Here is a 21,400-nt window from a genome sequence, read left to right as displayed (position 1 = left end):
AGCATGCATCTCTATAATATAACATGATGTACCATTTCAAGAACCCTGGCTCAGATGTATTTATCCCACAGGAAAAAATACTACCAAACTATGTGCCCATGGTGGTGATTTGCTTACCCTTTGTTCAGTGATAAAACAGAAGGACCAAGGAATCTGTTCTTTAAACTTTCTACTGTGTGATCTCTCCTGAAGAGGAGGAGCATGCTGGCAGAATTTATAGGAAGGAGATGCAATTGGTTTCATATATTTCATATATGTTCCATACATTATTTCATATATTTTGCTAGAGACTGTATCCCAAACAGAAAATATAGTTTGTATAAAGTTAATGCAAAGCCACGCCTTGCATAACAGAAGTCCCATGGATGCTGCTCTTCCAGGGTTCCACTCAGTGTGGCCCTAGTAGGATTAGACTAGGGGCAAACATGTTAGAGCAAGTGATGGCAAGGCTATGTCCCATGCCAGCCCGTCCCACAGCTTTCTGCTATAGCTTCCATGGCCAACGACAAATTTTACAGCTTGAGCAATACTGCTTTTAAGCAGTGTCTTTCGCGACTCTTCACTTTAGATCAAGAGGCTGAGACAGGGATTCAGATCTGACAACAGGTTTGTTTGACTTGAAGCGACACATATAATGTTTGCAGACATACTGTATATAAGGGCTCAGTATCTCACCATTGAACAAAATATGCTTTTTATTGTCAGTTTGAGAATATCATCCATTTTAATGGCTAGTTCTGAGCACTATGTGATTTTTATTGTGCATATCAGCTCAGAAGTAATCCCACTGAACTGAATGGAGCCATTCAAGCCCAGGATAAAACACAGTACTGCCAGAGCGCTCAGCCCTTCCTCTGGATGTGTGCTGGAACTTCTGTAAGTTAGACCCACCTTTCATTTTGAGTGCAACAAGCGAAGAGTAAACAAAAACAGCGCTACTGCAATCAGTTGGTGTTTTCAGATAGTATGGTTGGGAGTAGAAGTTCAATTCACTTCACATTTAAAGGCAAACTTACCTTTCTGGTAGTATATATAATTTGCATATCTAGTAATTCTTTGGGACTTTTCTCACGATGCTTAAGTAGATCTGAACTGAAGTTTCTCAGACTACATTCTCCTGAGGAAATGTTTGAATTTTTTCTCTTTTTTTCTACTCCCCCCTCCCAAAAAAGGTTGCTTTGCATTCCCCCCCCCAAGTATTTTCCACCATTTTTTAAAAATTGTGATGGCTGCCATTTTCTTCCCACAGTGCCCCAGAATGAGGCCAAATCACTTGCTGCTGCAGCAGCAAAAAAATAAAAAATAAATAAAGGCAAAAGTCATAGGAAAGAAAGGAAGAAGCTATGCTACTGCCACTTGTAATGGGGAATCTGATAGGGCAGGGATAGTCAGTGTGGTGATGTCTAGATGCTGTTGAACTTCAACTCCCATCAGCCCCAGCCCTTGTAGCCAATAATCAGGGAGGATGGGCATCACATTGGCTACCCCTTTGTTAGGCCATAAGGCACTGTTAATCCTTTGTCACACTTTGCTTTTCTTAAAAAAAAGAAGAACTTTCCAGTTCACACACATCCTGTTTTAGACTGGTTTGCTTTGTTTCTGCTTTGACCATGACACTTCCTTTCCTTTTCATATCATGTTTTGTTATCTCTGCGCTGACAGCTTTACACTATGCCATTAATACTGGCTAATGCAGGATAAAGAAGCTAAAAGGGAAGAGGAAGTAATATCACTTATTGTCTGATTTAGGCATAGCAAAATGCCCAAAGGAAGACAACAATCATTTCTTTGGCATTATGGGACTGCAGATGTATTCTGTCTTCAAAAAAAATATATGCAGGTGTCAAAACAACTTAAAATATGTTTCTGGGTTTAGTAAAACAACTTTTGAATAAACATGCTTTCTCATTTGTAGACTGGAAAAAGAATCCCAACCCCCCGGGCTTGAACCGACCTCCAGAGCCAATAAGTGTTTTAATCCTAAAGAAACAATTGAAATACAGGCTTGATATTTCAGCCCACCAACTGTTTCCAAAGTTCAGATACAGGCCAGGGAATGGAGAGGTGGGTTAATTGTTGTCCATGCAATGAAGAAAGCCAAGGGCAGTTTGCCAGATTGATTCCTTTCCAGACCTGCATACACACACCAATCAGTTATTTTATGCACCAAGGAACATTAAGTAACGCAAATCATTCGGCCAGCCAGATGCTCTGATGATGAGCTTTTTTAGTACTAGAGGCGTAATGGAACATCACTGGTTTGTCTCAAGAAATAAAGACAAAGATAATGACGATAGCAGCCTTAGAGAAAGATAGCATTCTGGACCTGATATTCAGAACTCAATATGCTTCAACAGAACTCTTCTGCTTTCATCCGTTGCAAGGAAAGAGCCATGCTCCTTGTGGTCAGTAGTCAACGCAACAACATCAAGAACAGGTCTGGGGAATCTGTGGCCCTCCATATATTGTTGGACTACTGCTCCCATCATCCATGGCCATCACGCATCCTGACTGGGACTAATGGGAATTAGACTGTGTACACATTACCAACTTAAATGACAACAGGGTGGCTCTTTTTCTCAATTTCAATTAAAGCTTGTTTGGAGTGGGGGTGATGATCAAAGTACAGTATTTCATAAGAAATGGCAGGATAGATATGGATTGTGGTGCACGTTGTATGTATACTGCTTCCCAAACCAGCAATCGGAGCACACTAGATGCAGAGTAAACAGGAGTGTGTACACAGCCTAAAATAACATCTGGAAGACCACATGCTCCCCATTCCTGATATACAAAGAGAGAGAAAGAGAGCTGATAATTTGTATGTATTATCCTAAACTGCTCTATGCCTGTATTCATGGGTTTTATTGGTTATCACATAATGTCACCGCCCAACCCCTGAAGTCAGTTCTTCCCCTGATATTTTCCTTCACAACCTTCTAAACTATAAGGGGGTTTGGACTTTAGGGGGTTGGACTCGATGGCCCTTGTGGTCTCTTCCAACTCTATGATTCTATGATAAACGTCATCTGAAAGCTATTATTAATGGATACAAATAGCCTACATTCAGATTAGCTCTGCACCCCTGGCTTGTCACTTTCCATATCTTCTCCATTGTATCCTTATTTACATGATACTGAATCTGAAAGCCTGTTAATCTTCTCACTAAGTGGTCACGGAAGTACAAAAATGTCTATTATCTGAAGCTCTGTTATCTGAAATGACCAGTAATAAAGGTCTACTAGAGGCCTGGCTGGTAAAATCCCGGGCACACCCTACCTCATTTCTTTCACTTGTAAACCTCCTCACAAGTCTCCTCTTCTCTGCCCTCCCCGCAGCACCAGCTCAACCATCTGTTCCTCCATCACCCATCTCTGCAGCTTAGTGATAAGAGCATCTGCTTTGTGTGTAGAAGGTCCCAAGTTCAATCCAGAGCATCTCCAAGTAGGCCGGGGAGTATCTGCTCCCTGAAACCTTGGAGTGCCACTGTCAGCCAGTGTAGACAATAATAAGCTAGATGGACCAATGCTCTCACTCAATATAAAGCTGCTTCCTATGTGTTTATGTTGTTGGCCTGCCTTGTAGTTCCTATAGCCAAAGGGTTACAAAAATGCAAGGTTGTTTTAGCAACAAAAGCAACACACATACGCACTCCAAAACCCGTAATAACCTGTGTAAAACCTCAATCATGTATGTGTACTGAATGTTTTTCTTGTATTTGTGTTGCAGAGATGCCAGGAAGGGTTTTTCCGAACTTACTCAGGAGACTGCAGCCCATGTGAGTGCAACAACAATGCATACAAGTGCCTTGATGGATCTGGTGTTTGTCTGGTAGGTAGCCTTTTCTGGTTACTTGTAGCACAATCCTAGCCATGTCTACTTAGAATTAAGACCTACTGAATGCAGTGAGGCTTAGTCCCAGGTAAGTGGATGCATATTTCGTCAAAAGTAATAATGAATGGTATCTGGACTGAAAAGGCAGATCATTAACAGGCCTTCCTCGGTTCTTGATAAAACCTTGTTCTTTCTCTCTGCCTGAGGCTGAACAAATAGAGCTGGTGAAGTGACACAGGTGGGACTCTAGCCCCGTCCCTCCCCCTCTCCAATGCAGCAACCCACTGTGTTGGAATGCCAAGAGAGCAATAGAAGCTACCTCAATGGCTGCTACTGATTGCACCTGAAGAAAGCAGGCTAGCTTAGGGAATGGTAGGCAGGCATTCTCCAATACATTGTCACTTCTTCACACTCTCCGGTTTCTGGTGCCTGAGGCAGTTGCTTTGCTCTACTTAATGTTGGGTTGACCCTGATTCACACAGATAATTGAGCTTTGTCACAGGAGTTTTGTCACTGTTCTGCCTTTAGCAGCAATAGGTACAGGTGTCACACAGCTATTAGTTGGAAGGCTTGAACATGACACTCAGGGAACATTTGTGGCATGGATATGTATTACAGTAGCAAACACATAAAATTCTGCCCTGCGCTTTCAAATGACTAAAATGCAAAGTAATGTATAAAGTCTCTACAAACTGCAAATAAGTTCTTTTAAAAAAAATACTAAAAGCTTTCACTAAAGGTAAAGGACCCCTGGGTGGTTACGGTAAGTTCAGTCAAAGGTGACTATGAGGTGTGGCACTCATCTTGCTTTTCAGGCCAAGGGAGCCAGCATTTGTCCACAGACAGCTTTCTGGGTCATGTGGCCAGCATGACTAATCCACTACTGGTGCACAGAGGATCGTGAGAAGTGCCAGAGCTCATGGAAACGCCATTTACCTTCCCACTGCAGCAGTACCTAATTATCTACTTGCACTGGGATGCTATCAAACTGCTAGGTTGGCAGAAGCTGGGTCAGAGCAACGGGAGCTCACCCCGTGGCACAGATTCGAACTGCAAACCTTCCAATCGGCAAGCCCAAGAGGCTCAGTTGTTTAGACCACAGCACTACCCGCATTCCCTTATCACTAAACCATGTTGCTTTGTTGAAATTAGAGTGTTTTAAAAAGATCATTTTCTTCTCTTTCATTTTCTGAAGGCTGCAACAATGTTATGCACCACTCTGTTAAGAATAATGAATATGCAAATCCTTAATAAAGTGAATAACACCAACCTTTCCATCACTGCTAACCTGCAGTTTTCACTGAGACTCCCTTTCAATCATTATTTTACAAAGAAGGACCAGACTTCTCATACCAGTATCCATCCTCTTTGAAATGTAATAATAATTGTAGGTTCACCGGAATACACATCAGTGACCAGTCTTGAATGAGGAGGTATCAATAAAAGGGATTGTTTATTTTGAGTATATCCAGCCATGGACAATTCTGAATGCTAACAACTTCTTTTACTGTCGGAGATACAAAAGTTGTACAGAGTGAGTCAGAACTGCCTCCAGATATATGCCTCCAGAGATAGCCTTGCTCTTGTAGGCTGTTTTGTCAAAAAATTATCTGGCAGTCTAGCATTACTGTTCAAAAGATCTCCATTGGCACTGCACTGCCAATTCCAAGCCCTTTCAGTTTACTCAGTCGATTCCTGGAAGGTTTTGGTAAAGGGCAGAAAGTCTTCTCATTCTGCTTGCCAAGGACGTTTATTTTAATGCTTTCTGCTGGGGATGAATTCAAAGTTCCTTCCTTTGCTGTTCACAAGTGTCCTCCTCCTTCTTTCTATTTAATTGCAGGATTGTCAGAGAAACACAACTGGAGACCACTGTGAACAATGTCCAGATGGCTACCTGGGAGATGTCACCAGAGGAGCACCCAGCTTCTGCCAACCTTGCCCTTGTCCCTTGCCACTGGTTGCCAAGTATGCTCAATTGATTTATGTTATTGGTTCTAGCAGCTGTTCTCCCTGCTGCTAAGTCATCTTATGGCCAGATTCCATGAGACTTTCTAAGGGAAGGGAGAAATGACAAAAGAACAAGTAATTTTGACCTATTTGCTTTTACTGTCAGCTTGGGAAAATGCAATAGCTTTTCCTTTTTTATTATTATTACTTCCCCAGTCACGCCGGCAATTCCAGCAAGCACACAAAGAAGTACAATGCATTTTATTATCTCTGAATCCCCTTTTCTTTTTAAACTTTGAACTATGTGATAGCTTGTAAATTGGCATTGCTGATAGGCAGGGGATCAGATGCACAGCTTTGACATGTCTAATCCCTCCAGTTTGGACTCCTGTCCAAACACAACTGGTGGGCGCCATTTTGAGCCCTGTTGAGATATGACATCGGCTGGTTCCCCATTTACCTCTTTAGTAGAATTTAGTAGATTCAGTCTTCACCCTCTCCAGTGAAAGAGCATGTGGAGAAGGGATAAGAAAGATCCCTGCATAAGTCATTGGATTGCTGCTACCTATCAGAGTAGACAATTCTGTAACAGATGGACCAATGTTCTAGTGACCTAAAATAAAGCACTCCTGCTTCTCATAGGTATATGTTACTTACAGCAAATCTCCGTAATTAGAGCATGGGCATAGCATGATGCATGCATTCACCAAAAGCAGTGGAAGATACATAAAGCTGTATGCATGAATGACAGAATCTATGTAGTCTCTGAATGGTTAATATGCACATTTGCTGGTAATTCTGGGCAATTCTATTGCTTTAATATATTCATATCCACTTATCACTGTTTCATATTATTGTGCAGTATGGCTGGTTATGCAGATACTCTATAAAATTAGCCTTGCTATGCAATGGTAAGGCCTGTCCCTGACCTTCACACATTCACTACATTGTGTGTACCACCCATTGGGAGCCTTGCAAAATACAAGGTTCCGCAAACAGCAACAACATTTATTACAGTGGTGAAGCTGCTTTTCAGCAATATATCAAGTCTAGCACATCAGAAGCCCTTGGTCTTTATGTGGCATGCCAATGCACATAAGGCTACCTACAGCGAGATCTTGATAAATCCTTGTTGCTGCCTCCTGCCTGGAGCTGAAAAAACAGAGGATTTGTCAGCTCGGCAGAGACAGATGAGGAATTGCATGCAAATGGATGCTGCACACACAATTCCTTTCTGCAGTGTAGCTGTTGGGGCTACACACTTGTACATCAGCTGACTGTGGCAGAGTCTTGGATACAGTCCTTCATGGAGGTTAAGTCTATCAGTGGATATGGATCGTGGTGGCTATCTTCCACCTTCACCTAGGAAACTGCGGCAATTGGCAGGCCCCCAGCTGGCCCCAGCCCACCGGCCAGTGTGCCGGGCAATCTCCAATCCTTGGTACAGCATCAGCGACCCGAGTTTCTGAAGCTAGGTCACGCTACTCAGCAGAGTAAACACTACGCAACAGAAGTGGCAGGAGAAGTTGTGTGAGCATATTTACAAGCAGTTTATTCAGCATACAGCAGGACAAAAGGAAAACACGTCCAATCTCCTTCGTGTCCAAGCAAGATGGTATAAGCAAAAGCTATACACAAATAGAAGTTCCCAGCAAGCTGTGCTGGAGTGTAAACAGACATGTGACATGCAACAATTCCACACGTCTGTTCTTAAGGTGGAACGGAATATCTCAACAGGAGGCAGCTGCTGGGAGTGCTTAGAGTGTTGTTGTGCTCAGGTCTTTTTTCAGGCTTCCCAGTAAAAACAGGATGCTGAACAAGATGGACCACTGGCCTGATCCTGTAGGCTTGTTTTATGTCCCCCTGTAATCCCTTCCCAGAAAATGGTGGGTTTTCCGTTTTTTAGAAGGGACCTATATGCTGAGCTACAACTACTCCACATGTTCTGTTTCATCACAGCTTAATGGCTTCTCTTCAAAACAAGACTTTCTCTGATAGTAAGAAGTTAAGCAAAACACCCAATTTCTGTCTGCCATTACAAGGGATAGGATTTTAGACTTATTAACTTGTAATTTAAAAAGAGTATTTAAAAAAGAGAGAGCCTAGTTCTCTGGTCAGTTAACTGGGTTTGTAAAGGGTTAAATGATTATAATGATTTATTTCCCTTTCTTCATCCCTTTGTTTTATATGGCGAGGGAAATGGAAGCAGAATCAGATTTCATACCTTGAAAGTGTGAGAGGAGATAGGGCTTGCTCTTCTGCTTGCAACAAAGGAACGAGCCCCATGCATAACATGCCAATGGGTTTACGAAGTCTGACAAATACTGTATCAAAAGCTCTAAGATGGCAGATTCATTATATACACAGTTGTTCTTGGGATTCATCTCTGTGGATTTTATTTCAATATTTTTGTCTGGCCAAACAATTTCCATCCATATCTGATATCCTGGGAACTTGTGGAAGAGTTCTCATTAAAAAGAGCTATCATTTGTTTGGAACAACTGGATACCAGCTGCTCCAAACCCTTGCAAATGTGCTTAGGTTTTTTATTCGCTTGGAATTGTAAGACCACTTTATTATTATTATTAATTGCTTTTTTGTAATGAAACCTCCTTTTAAAGGCTCAGGAATACTTTTGGCCTGTTACTGTGTCCCAAAGAGCGGTTTCTTAAGAAATTAACCCATTCATGGGGAAAATATCTAAAGCTCTGTTGGGATGGTGTCATTGAAATGTTACAGAAGGAAGTGTATGAGTATTGTTTTTCACAAAAATTGCAAACTGAAAACCTCAAATCTCACTGATGCTATAAATGTCTCCAGACAAGGCAAATAAATGCACTCATTTTAACTCTGGAGAATAATTTCGTAGAAAAGCAGATGAAAAAACTGAATGTAAGCCAGAATCCTTGATACTTTTTTTCATTCGTAAGGGAAACAATACACAGGCCACATTCTTTCCTTGCCTTCTGATGAGTGACTGATCACAACAGTTCTTTTAAAAAAACACACACAAAACCCACTCCAAAATATTTTAGTGGATGGTGGCATAACCCATAATCTCTGATTTATTTTTTTTATGTATGCTTAGCTTTGCAGTTTCCTGTTACAGAAAAAATGGAGTGGTACGCTGTATGTGCAAAGAAAATTATGCAGGGCCAAACTGTGAAAGGTAAGTACGTTTTCAGGTGCAAATATTAAGGAATCTTTGTGCCATTTATCTTGACAATATATATTTGGTTTTACAGATACAGATTTTATATTCCCTCCCAGCTTTAAATGGGCAAAGAAAGTCTTTTTTTTAAAAAAAATAATATTTATTAATAATTTCAAAATTACAGAAAAGAAAGAAAAAAATTAAAAGCAACACTACAGTACATAGAAAAAAAACAAGACATAAAAACCAATGCAACAATACAGCAAAAAGATAAAAAAGAAGGGGAAAAAGACACAAATCCCATATTACATATCTTTAACTTCCATTTGCTTGTTTCATTGACCTCCTCACACCTCCCTTTTTGTATTCTAGTTTGATTGATTATTTCAGCAAATTCTTTCCATCTTTCTCAATTTTTACTAAATAATTTATCTTGACAATTTAACCTATTAATTAACTCAACAAATCCTTTCCATCCTTTCCCCATATTCTGTTATTCAAATTACCTTAAGTTATTTAACCTTATCTTACCAAAAAATACTTTAGAGCTTAACGCTTAATACTCGATTATACATAACTCCTGATATCTTTTCTACTAGAGTCATATAGTTTCATTCCAACATTTTCCCTAATGTTCATTAATTTTAGGCTAATTCCCTAGAAAAACAAATTCTTTATAAATTTTCTTCCAATCTTCATCCAACGTCTCTTCTTCCTGGTCTTGGGTCGTGTCAGTCCTTACTGTCCATTCCATCTAGTCCATCAACCTGGTAATCTAATGTCCGAGGCCCTTAAGTCTCTTCCATGTCCCTTCTGCAGATCTTCTTCTTCTTGTTTATACTTGCACTTTTCCTTGTCTTTTGGTCTCTTTCTTAGTTTCTTTCCTTTCTCGTTGGGGAGTAGGTCTCTGGGGGATTCCAACCCAAAATTATCTTCATCTCCCTTCATCCAACCAGCCCATTCCCCAGAGTCCCACTCCCCACAATCATCAATGTAGTCCAAAAAATATTTAAAAACATATTTCGAGGTCTCTCCAAAGTTAAGAACCTCCTCAGCTCCAGACTCCCCCTGGCCGACTCCAACTTCAATCTTCAAAGACAGCGGCTTATGCTCCTGTAGGGCCTTGGGTCTCTCCATTTGTATTATTTGAGGTGCAACCGCAACCTCCTCCATTATCTTCTGCACTTGCCCAATCAGTACAAGTTCCTGAGTTGGTCCCTGAATAGTTTCTGTATCAATATTCCCTGTTTGTCCACAGTTATTAACCACAACAGTCATCAAATCCATCTTCTCATGCATCTGTTCCAGCAAGGCACTTGTCTTGCATAAAGCAAGCACCAAAACTTCCTCCCAGCTCATATTTAGTCAAGGTCAAAAAGGACTGGTCCCACGATCTTAATCTGACAGCTGTAGAGTCCTCAAGTAGACGCAGCAACAATTTAGCAAGCTCCCTCTAGAGGAGACAATTTCTATTTGTATCCATTTTTTAAGGCAAGTCCAACAAAAGAAAATTACTTTCATTTTTCAGATATTTTGTTTCTTTAGAATGCAGAAGGCAACATTGGAATCAATTTATTTCTCTTCTTTAGCTATCTGTCAAAGTATTCCATTCACAGTCAATGAACCTCTCCAAGAATTTCTGTCTCTGACACCCTGTTCCCAGGTTAGAGACGGTGGAAACTTATCTTTCTTCACTCCCTCTCCTGCAGGCATTAAACAAAGTCCCCCCCCCCCCGCTTCCAAGGGGGTTTCAGTAATTATAAATGAAGGAAATTTAAACTTTTTAAACGACTTTCCAGACTTTAGCTTACAAGGGTTTTGCTTCAGTCTATGTACAAAAAGCGGAAGGCGGTCTTCCTGTTTTGAACCTTCCCGCTTCGGTGCCAAATTAAGATATTTCTTGATCCAATTTTCCGTTTCTACTCACGGGTACTTGTTTTAAATCCAATTGTCCACAGGAAAAAGTTAGCGCTCTCCGGCAATGGCTGTGCGGCTTCACTCCGTGAAAGTAGCAATCAGTTCGCAGCACCGTGCCGCTCACCCCACTTCACTCCGGAGCCCCAAAATGGGGTTCCTGGTGCATAGGGGGGCACTCCTGGTGCCCTGTCAAACTCCACATTCCCAGGCTTCCTCCGCCTGGGATTTCTAGCGTGTCCCCACCTTCACCACGGCGGGAAGACCCAGTTTCCACGGAGCCAGTTCCTCCAGTCGGAGGAACTCCGCCATTCGCCGATGGCGCTAACCCGAAAGTCCTGAGGCAAAGAAAGTCTTTCTGCTGTCAGTGACAGACTTGCTTGGATTGAGAATGATAAAAGCTAGCTGTCATCTGAAGGTTATTCTGAGAACTTGTCAGATCTGGAAAAACAGTGCTTCGTTTAGCAAGAAATTCCCCACAACTCATGGAGCTACCCAAATTATCCAGAAATATGAATGAATATGGGAGTACAAAATGGAAACTCAGGAATTATCTTTCAACCAGGGCTTAAAATTTCTTCTTTGGTTTGAATTTTGAAGAACACATCAAAATATCTAGATCCAGCATTGGGTGTTGCAGAATTCCTGTTGTGGAAGGGCCCAGTACCTGAAGGCGTACATACCCTCTCTGGAGGTCCCAGTTTGTAGTCCTTTGGCTCAAGGGTCCCCATGTTGACAGGTTCAAGACACACCAGCTCAGGGCAAGGCATTATATTGGGTCAGTATCTATCCCCCCTTCGCTGCCTGTACATCCACGTGGTAGGCACAATCACGTGCACTAACCAATGTCTGTTCAACTTCAGAGTGATATTTGTGCCACTTGCACTCTAATCTTTGTTAATTCAGCTTGCTTCATAGCCCATAGCTCCCCAGAAAACCAACGAGCCCATTGGACTCAACAGTGGCAAAGAGGACACACGAGGCAGTTGTGTCTACTGCCCATCTCATTTGCCATTCCACAGTAAGATGCGAGCTTCAAGAGGATTGTCTGCCTTTTCCACTGGAAAAAAACCTGAACATTCAGGAACCTATCAGGTTCCATCAGTCTCCGAGGGTGGACCATCTGGACAGGTCCAGAATCCCTGCAGGGGAGAATGGCCACCAATCCAAAATTTGCCAGATCATGATCAGACCTTGACAATTGGGTGCACAGCACTTCCCTGTTTTCAGACCGCCCCTCACCTTACATTGATTTTGTTGACTTGACCACAGAGAATGCCCCCAAGCAAATGAGTTAACAAGACATTGTCATTAATCATTGCTGAATTTGTGTTTCCTTCCAGGTGTGCTCCAGGTTACTATGGAAATCCCTTGGTGATTGGCAGTTCCTGTAAAAAATGTGACTGCAGTGGCAATTCCGATCCTAACCTGATCTTTGAGGATTGTGATGAAGTTACTGGCCAGTGTCGCAACTGCATGCGCAACACTACAGGGTTCAACTGTGAACTATGTGCTCCTGGTTATTATGGGGATGCCAGAAATGCTAAAATATGCACAGGTATTTGCTATGTTCATATTAAGCCCATTCATTGGTTTGGGGCCAGAGATCTTTCTATTATTGCCAGTCTGCTTTTTGCGGGTTTATAGAAAGGAAGTTGGCTAATGCTGCTGTGACTGAATGGAAAATTATTCTCCTCAAACTCTTGGCAGCTTTCAGTACTATCAGCTCTGGTATCCTTCCAGAATGGCTGTCTGAGGTTGTGTTAACAGGGGTTTCCTCAGATTGAATGGATGGAGTGCAACCTATTCTGGATGGATTTGCGCCATGTCACACCCTGAAGAAGCAGGTGCAGAGCTGGCGAGTGCTTCTGGATCCCTTACTGTCCTTGGAGGTGCCTCTGTGTTGCAGAGTGCCTTCTGTCACTTGTGGATGGTAGCCGAGCCATGACTCTTATCTGGGTGTGGATAGCCTTGCTGCAGTTACACATTGGTAACTTATAGGTTAGATTACTGCAATGCAGTATATGTGGAGCTGCCTCTGAAGATGGCTCGGAAATTGCAGCTAGTGCAGAACTCAGGAGTCCAGTTGCTGACTAGGCCCAAGCCAGAAAGAACATGGATTCTGGCTTAACTGCATTGGCTACCAGTTGATTTATATGCCCTATAAAGCCTTGTATTGTTTTTGACCCCAACACTTTCCCCCATATGAACCTACTTGGACATCAGAGGGTCTGCAGAGGGTGATAATGCAAGAGTGACCCCAAGCAGTGGCTGCCCATTGCCTGGGAATGCTCTCCCCAAGGAGGCTTGCCTGGCTCCAACATTGGTTTAATTTTAGGCCTGTTCTTAGTGTTCACCTTTTAGCTGGATGGGAAAGGATATTGTTATTGATTCTTGGTCCATGTACATTTTAGTATGGTTTTATTGCTTTTGTCCATTTTATTGTATATTTATCTTATATGTCACTTTGAGAATTTTTTAATGGATATATTTAATTAATACTACTGCTGTTATTACAGTCATACCTTGGAAGTTGAATGGAATCCATTCCGGAAGTCCGTTCGACTTCCAAAACGTTTGGAAACCAAAGTGTGGCTTCTGATTGGCTGCAGGAAGCCCTGGACATTCGGCTTCCAAAAAGAATTCGAAAACCAGAACTTCCGGGTTTCGATCATTCGGGAGCCGAAACATATGAGTACCAAGGCGTTCGACAACCAATGTACAACTGTACAATGTACAATGATGTCATTATTTATGCATTTTTAAGATCCAAGTAAAACCTGCCTTTGGGTAAACATGGGGCAAGTTAGATTGGAGTAGCCCTCCCAACCCCACAAGCCCACAAGCTGTTTCTAGGTTGTTGGTTTTTGTTTTGTTTTTTAAAAGCACTTACTGGGTCTAATGGGTGACGTGGGTGGCACTGTGGTCTAAACCACTGAGCCTCTTGGGCTTGCCAATCAGAAGGTCGGCAGTTCAAATCCCCGCAACAGGGTGAGTTCCCCTTGCTTGATCCCAGCTCCTGCCAACCTAGCAGTTCCAAAACACTCCAAAAAGTGCAAGGTACCGCTCCGGTGGAAAGGTAAATAGCGTTGCAGTCCACTGCTCTGGTTACAGTGTTCCGTTGCACCAGAAGCGGCTTAGTCATGCTGGCCACATGACCCGGAAAAACTGTCTGTGGGCAAACACCGGCTCCCTTGGCCTATAGAGAAAGATGAGCGTGCAACCCCAGAGTCGTCTGAGACTAGACTTTGCTGTCAGGTGTCCTTTACCTTTACCTTTAGGTCTAATGACTTACAAGGTCTAATGGCACATCTAGGCTGGCCCTAACAATGCCTTTGGAAAACTTAAAAGAATGGCACAGAGGAAAAATCTTCCCATGTTATTTACTCCCACATCTAATACTTAGAGACCTGTAGCCTTGGATGTTTCATTTTGGTGTTGTGGCTAATAACCAGTGAAATACACCAATCACTGCTTTGGAGCTACTTTCAGGTAGAGGCTTCTTTTCTCTTTTTGCCACATTAGCTGCCCCACTTTTTGTGTCATTGCAAGTAAGGCAGACTAATATGCTCACATTGCTAACCATAAAAGGCTTCTGTCTGCTTTTCAGTGTTTCATTAGCCATGCAATGTATACATTACATGTCTTTAAAACAAACTACCCCTGGGAACAAAGCTAATTTTAGAAGCCATAATAAGATGAAATGGCCAGAAGGTTTTAACGTACTCTAAAAATGCAAACTTTAGAAGAGCACAGAATTTCTAAGTGGTAGGTGATGTACTGTGGTTCTTAGTTTCTGCAGTAATAAATAACAATTCAAGCAGTGAGAGATTTAAAGAACCATTATTTTACTTCAGTCATGTATAGCAGTAATATGTGCAATTATAACAGAAAACATACAGAGACATTCCATTTAAGATCTGCCTCTACCTTCTCTGTTGTAGGTCATTAGGGCTGTGCTTTATCATTTTATCACTCAAATGTGGTAAAGAAATGCTAAGTGGCATTGTTATTATGTGGCAAAACACCTTTGGAATTCTGGTTTTAAATTTATTCCTCATAAGTAATGTATTTAATGTTACTTAGTTACTTTGAATAGAAATTATTCAGCTGCTGCGTATAGCAGTTTGAATTTTTTAACAGTTTGGTTTTTTATGAGCAAACGAAAGCATGTCAGTTTGGCAGAGATCAAAATATCACATGGAGGCAGTAGCTATGCATGAGAGGCTGAGAACCGGAAAGAGCTCCCAGGAAAGGAGACCGTGTAGAGCTATGAAAATGCTGAAAAAGGGGACTCCATGTGAATGGTAGATGAATACAATGTAAATTCAAGGAAAGGATCAAAAGGGGTGGGGAACCAAGAAGGGGCTAAGAAGAGAAGTTAAGCATTTGGTTGTAGGTTTCCAGTTTTAAACAATTACTATAAAATTCTCTCTCTCTCTCCTTTCCTAGCATGCAATTGCAGAGGAGGACCTTGTGACCGTCGAACAGGGCAATGCCTAGCAGAACCTCCAATGTCTCCTCCAGTCACAGATTGCCCAGTAATCAGTAAGAATAGCAATTATATGAAACATTGGCTGCGCTGTCAACGTCCTCCAGCTTCCCCCTTTCCAGAGCATCTGTATCTTGAAGACATACATTGAGGGTTATGGTCTGATTATGTGATTATGCTTATTTCCCTCTGTCCTTGTCCTCCACCCTAAAGAAAAAGATTATGCTAGTGATGCTAGTGACCAGTACTGAGGCAGCCATGAAAACATATCTGAAATAATGTTCAGTAGTGGTGTGGGAGAAAGAGCCAGGACAGCAAATTAGTACTTGGGCCTGTGGTAGATGAATTTAATACTTATCCCAGCCCATTATTTACCATGTGGCACACATTAGTCCTACCCTCCAATCATGTGGCTACTCATTTTGGGGCTGGTCATTCTGAAAAAGGCAGGAAGCTTCTCTGTCCAGTAAAAGTCCTGACAGGCCAAATACAGCCTCTTGTATCAAGGATATCAGGAAAGGAGTCAAGAATCAAGCAGGCCTTCTAAACACAATGATTTTTATTTTTATTTTGCTACATATGCTTCATATGAAGCTATTCATAATTTTAATAATAATAATAATAGCAGCAGCAGCAGCATATCTGCAATAACCTTCACTTGTTAGCCACTGCACTGACTTTGAACCTCAGTGCTCCCCAGCATACAAAACACAGTCCATTGTGGTTATACTGTCTGCCCTTAACTCTAAAAACAAAGACTTGATTCAGTGATACGATGACACAGTTGCTTCTAATGGCAGTGCTGTTTAGAATGAAACATGTAATAATTGGTGGGGTGAGGGATTCAAGAGTAATTTGTAATTTGGAAACCCAGTTCATACATTATCTGGAGACTTTGCACAGAAGTGGAGCATTGTGTTCCCCACATGTCCTGTTGGACAGGGGATACCAAGCTCCTGGAGGGAGGCACAGATTTGGATGCAGCAGGCCCTGCACTGAATTCCATGGATCAGAGGCAGCAGCTGCTGCTGCCACAACCCCACTGTACCCCTTTGCCGTGTTTGGTATCTTCTGTTTGGTCATATCAAGAAGGCTATACCTTAATATCTATGAGGTCAGTGATGTCAGAGCAAAATACTATTGCTTAGGCTACAGCAGGGAATAGACTGTCTAAGCATCACTGAGGCCAAATAAAAAAATAGGCACAGGGTTTAATTTGAGCTCTAACCCAGAACCTTTCTTTTTTTTCAGTGCCAGGGTTCAGCCTTGGAACACATGTGTGCAGTTATGAAGCAGAGTTTGCATTTGTGTGTGCGCAGTTCCCTTTTTAATAATGCCCACCCCTAATGTATTTTGGAGTAAAGAACAGTAATTCAGGCAGAGCAATCCTATTTTTGTCAGAATGCCAACATCAGTGAAACAAAGACTGCTGAAGTTTCAGACTGCACTTAGGAGGCTCCTAAGGTTGAACCCCTCAGAGAAGGAAACCCAAAACATCTTTTTTCTTCAGGCAAGCCATACAGGGGACATAGTATTGTGCCCTTCATCAGAGTCTGTATGGCTTCTGAGCAACTTTGAACCTGGCACTTCTTCTTTTAGAAATTAAGTCCTGAATATGTCTTTAGCTAGGGGGCACAGGGGATGCAGATTTTTCTACATATTTTTATGGCATTTGTCAAATACAGTTTTCATAAAATTACATACAGACATATTCTGCATAACATGACATAATATAAAAAGTGTGTCTATGAAATCACTCCTTAATAGCTAAAATTGTTTCTTTTGCAGAAAACCTGCTTAGGGGTCAAGCCATTTTTCTGCCTTTCTAAATGCAAAACAATATGGCAATATGGGATTACAAGTGAGGAGATCTTGGCAACATAATGAATTGGTTATCCTTATTTGTAGCTTTTCTCTCATCCTCTTGGAACTGTCTTTTCTAGTTTCAATTTTATCTTCACAACTGGGAAAGCTAATAGAAACTTCCTTTTTCCAAGAGAAATCAGTGGATTTCAAGATTCCAGCAGGAATGTATTCCCCATTCAACTGCCCATATTTCATTTCATTTCATTGCCAGGTTGTGACAAATGCATTTGGGATTTGACTGATGATATTGGCTTGGCAGTTCGGTCCATTGACGAAAGCAAAGCTACCCTGCAGAGCATCTCCACTGGGGTTGCTGTTCACAGACACTTGAATGACCTCAACTCCACTACTTATGTGCTGAAGGTACCAGTTATACCTTATTTGGTTGTGTCTCTGCTTTTCCTTCAGCATTAATATACTGCAGAAAGGTCAGAGTCAAAGTAGATGTGGTGCAATTAAAAACAGCCATAGAGGGACGCCTCAAATCAAGACTGAGGAAGGAAGTTAATCCTTCCACTTGCTGGCATGTTCCTATTTTAAATTGACATTCCCTGAAGCTATGGCTGCCCTGTCTAGGGACAGGGGTGCAGGGACAGACCCTCCAAGTGTCCCTATTTTCCAGGGACAGTCTGGTTTTACAGGTATCCCAGTTTCTGATTTGATCCCAAAATGTCCTGCTTTTCCTTAGGGATGTCCCTATTTCCACCAGAAAAATGTTGGATGGTATGGAGTTGTGCCACCCCTGAGCCATCTGAAGGCAGCCCTGTATAGGGAAGTTTTTTAATGTTTTATTATGTTTATATATATGTTGGAAGCTGCTCAGAGTGGCTGGGGCAACCCAGTCAGATGGACAGGATATCAGTAGTAAAATTATTATTATGGAATAGGATGTCCCTATTTTCACCAGAGAAATCTTGGAGGGTATGCAGGGATACAGATATAAATATGGGTAAGGGCTGTGCACCCTGATTGAAATGCATCTAAGGTCTGAGTATTGTTCTCAGATGCATGTTCATCACTCTGTGCTTCAGGCCGAGCCCACCCATGAGGCAGGTGAAACCATGGGTGGCAGAAGCTCCTGAGGCAGCAGACCCATGAAGACCCTGCCTGTCCTGCAACCTCTGCCAGTGGCAGAGAAGTGGCACTGGAAATCAGTGCTGATGCCAGTGCCTCTTGTCCACTGCCGGCAGAGGTAGCGGGGAGCTCTTCCCATTCACCACAGGCAGCAAAATGAGACGTTCTGGCTCTGCCATGCCTGCAACATGATACTTTACACATGTGAACAGGCCATCCAAAACCTATCACCACTGTTTTCCATGCAGTCAGTTCTCACATTCTGCTTTCAGTCTTGAAGTGTTTGAATAATTAAGTGTTATAAACTCAGACGGTAGTCATGTGCATGAGTGAATTGTGTAGTGAGGTGTAGTCTGTGAGGTGTAGTGGTTGGAGTGCCATCTTGGGGGAAATGTGGGATAAAATGTTACTATAGAGCAGCATGTTGTTGTTGTTTAGTCGTGTCTGACTCTTCATGACCCCCTGGATCAGAGCACACCAGGCACTCCTGTCTTCCACTGCCTCCCACAGTTTGGTCAAACTCATGCTGGTAGCTTCGAGAACACTGTTCAACCATCTCGTTCTCTGTCGTCCCCTTCTCCTTGTGCCCTCCATCTTTCCCAACATCAGGGTCTTTTCCAGGGAGTCTTCTCTTCTCATGAGGTGGCCAAAGTATTGGAGCCTCAGCTTCAGCATCTGTCCTTCCAGTGAGCATAGAGCAGCATAGGCTGCTGTAGTACTCTGCACAAAGAGAAAGAAGATAAGAAGTTAATGAATTGGGACTAAGAACATAGGAGCCGACAGGCTCAGGCCAATGGCCCATCTCGTCCAGCTTGCTTTTGCCGCAGTGGCCAAACAGTTGTCTGTGGGAAACATGCAAGCAGCACATGAACACAACAGCACTTTCCCCACCTGTGTTTTCCAGCAACTGGTATTTTGAAGCATTACCTGCTGCAGTACCAATGAGGAAAAAAGTAGAACAAGTTGGTGTGGGGGGGACTGTAAATGAGAGAGGGGAATTACCTCCATTAGATATATAAAAGAGGTTCATAAGCAAGATGGTAGGTGTGTGTGGAGGTTGGCTCTTGCCACATCCTTCTCACTCTAGCACTCAAGTGTTCCCTTGATTGACAGCCAGACCATGCATATCTGTGGTCCTTGAGCAAGGCTGAAAGGTGTTCTTATTATCTCCTGAATGCCCTATTCCTTTTGGTACTTCCCAGAGCCATTTTCCATCACAGCAGGAAGACAGTTGTTTTCCCTCACATCTAAGAACAGAAAAAGGGGCATTGGACCTAAAGTATAAGAAGCTATACAGTTTAGTGATCAATTTTTTAAAAATCCTGTAACCCAATGGTAAGAATAGCAAGTTCAAATTCCTGCTTAAATTTGGGGGTTATGTTCTGTTTGTGTGCTGCTCCCCGCAGCAGACAAGAGCAGTGCACACGCAAAAGGTAGCAACGCATTGAACTTTAGTAACTCTATACTCATGCTCCCATACCCCATAACAACAAAAAGTGTCAGGCCCCCTGGCCACTTTGCACTGGGATGGTATGCAGAGTGGCATGTATGGTATGGCAAGAACAAACAAGTCCAGACCAGGAATGTGAATCCTCCCTCAAACAATAGGACAAATTCCCTGGGAATCTATGCAATTGTCCTCAATAGACATTTTTAATAAAGCACTAAACAAACATCTGTCAGTGACGATTTAGAGCTAGTAACTCCAGCCTCACTGCAGTAGGTCAGCCTAGCTGCCCCATGAGGTCCTTCGAGCACTGTGATTCTATGACATTCACTAAATACTTCATCAATGTGCTATTTTGATGATGTTCATTAAAAAAAATTGAGGGAATTGGCTTTCACCTGTACTGAATGAAGAGGCTTCGTTAAAAACAACTCAGCCAACCCTTGTGTTTTGTTTTGCTTTATTAGGAAGAATTGTCAGAAAAGGATAACCATTCTCTGCTGAGGAAGAGCCAGATTGATAATGCTACGATTGAAATGACAGAGCTGCTGAAGGAAATCAACGCACTTGATGAAAAGGTTTGCTTGCCATTTTGTGGTTTCATTTCCTTTGATGAAAAGGCCTGTTATAAAGCTTGTTAATTCTATGGAAGTTATTGTGAACTTCATTGGGTAGTAAGGTGGATTAATGCTACATCTTTGGATAGACCTGAGGGACAAGGGTTAACAAATTCCACAGGGGCAGCCATATTCATCTCTTACAGCAAAAAAGGCAGAATCCTGTGGCATCTTAAGGTCTCACAAATTTCATTATGGCATAAGCTTTCATGGAACCCATTTACATCAGATGTATTAAGTGTGATCCTCAAATCAGGTATTTTATTTTTATTTTTATTTTAAATATATTTATTAAAGTTCTTAAAATATAACAATAGAAATAAAAAATAAAAAACATAAAAACAATTAAAAAACAAACAATTTTCCATAACATATCTTTCTTACGCTTATTTCCCCAGACCTCCTCATACCTCCCTTCTTTGTATTCCACTTCAATTTGTTAGTTCAGCAAATCCTTACCATTAAGCTTTTACCCATTTGTAAACTTTTTTTCTTTCGTATCTGCATTACAGCTGGAAACCCCTTAGTTTCTTTCCAACATTCTTCTAACATTCATCAATTTTACAATATTTCTGTAAATAGTCTTTAAATTTCTTCCAGTCTTCTTTCACCAACTCTTCTCCCTGGTCTCGGATTCTGCCAGTCATTTCTGCCAATTCCATGTAATCAATCACCTTCATCTGCCATTCTTCCAGAGTGGGTAGATCTTGTGTCTTCCAATACTTTGCAATGAGTATTCTTGCTGCTGTTGTAGCATACATAAAAAAAGTTCTGTCCTTCTTTGGCACCAATTGGCCAACAATGCCCAGGAGAAAGGCCTCTGGTTTCTTCAGGAAGGTATATTTAAATACCCCTCAAATCAGGTATTTTAAACATTTTTTTTTAGTTTCAGACACACACAAAATATACAATATAAAACCTCACTGTAGTCAGAACTCAAAAACATGAGTCCCTGCCCCAGCATCCAATGACCCTTCCTCAGCCCATCCCCAGAGAGCTTCATGTCATCAGCACATCAAAAGCATATTCCTAGTACTTGGTTAACAGCAGGAACA

General features: G+C 41.9%; 1 protein-coding gene and 1 long non-coding RNA gene across 2 annotated transcripts in view; one reads left to right on the top strand and one right to left on the bottom strand.

The window, feature by feature from the left end:
- The window catches only part of LOC308583086, a 194,254-nt gene that overhangs the window by 126,185 nt on the left and 46,669 nt on the right, over nucleotides 1-21,400 (bottom strand). The gene's annotated exons all lie outside the window — the stretch shown is intronic.
- LAMA4 (laminin subunit alpha 4) overlaps nucleotides 1-21,400 on the top strand; it is an 83,468-nt gene that overhangs the window by 18,031 nt on the left and 44,037 nt on the right. Inside the window, exons 2-8 of the mRNA XM_081186692.1 lie at nucleotides 3,730-3,831; nucleotides 5,675-5,799; nucleotides 8,870-8,950; nucleotides 12,193-12,407; nucleotides 15,302-15,397; nucleotides 17,419-17,570; nucleotides 20,196-20,306. Coding sequence (XP_081042818.1) covers nucleotides 3,730-3,831; nucleotides 5,675-5,799; nucleotides 8,870-8,950; nucleotides 12,193-12,407; nucleotides 15,302-15,397; nucleotides 17,419-17,570; nucleotides 20,196-20,306 — 882 coding nt within the window. The remainder of the gene's footprint in view (nucleotides 1-3,729; nucleotides 3,832-5,674; nucleotides 5,800-8,869; nucleotides 8,951-12,192; nucleotides 12,408-15,301; nucleotides 15,398-17,418; nucleotides 17,571-20,195; nucleotides 20,307-21,400) is intronic.

The sequence above is a fragment of the Podarcis bocagei genome (assembly GCF_964188305.1).
Source record: "Podarcis bocagei genome assembly, chromosome: 3".
Classification (NCBI taxonomy): Eukaryota; Metazoa; Chordata; class Lepidosauria; order Squamata; family Lacertidae; genus Podarcis; species Podarcis bocagei.
Note: the sequence above shows the minus strand (reverse complement) of the source record. Positions and strands in the feature narration are given on the sequence as shown.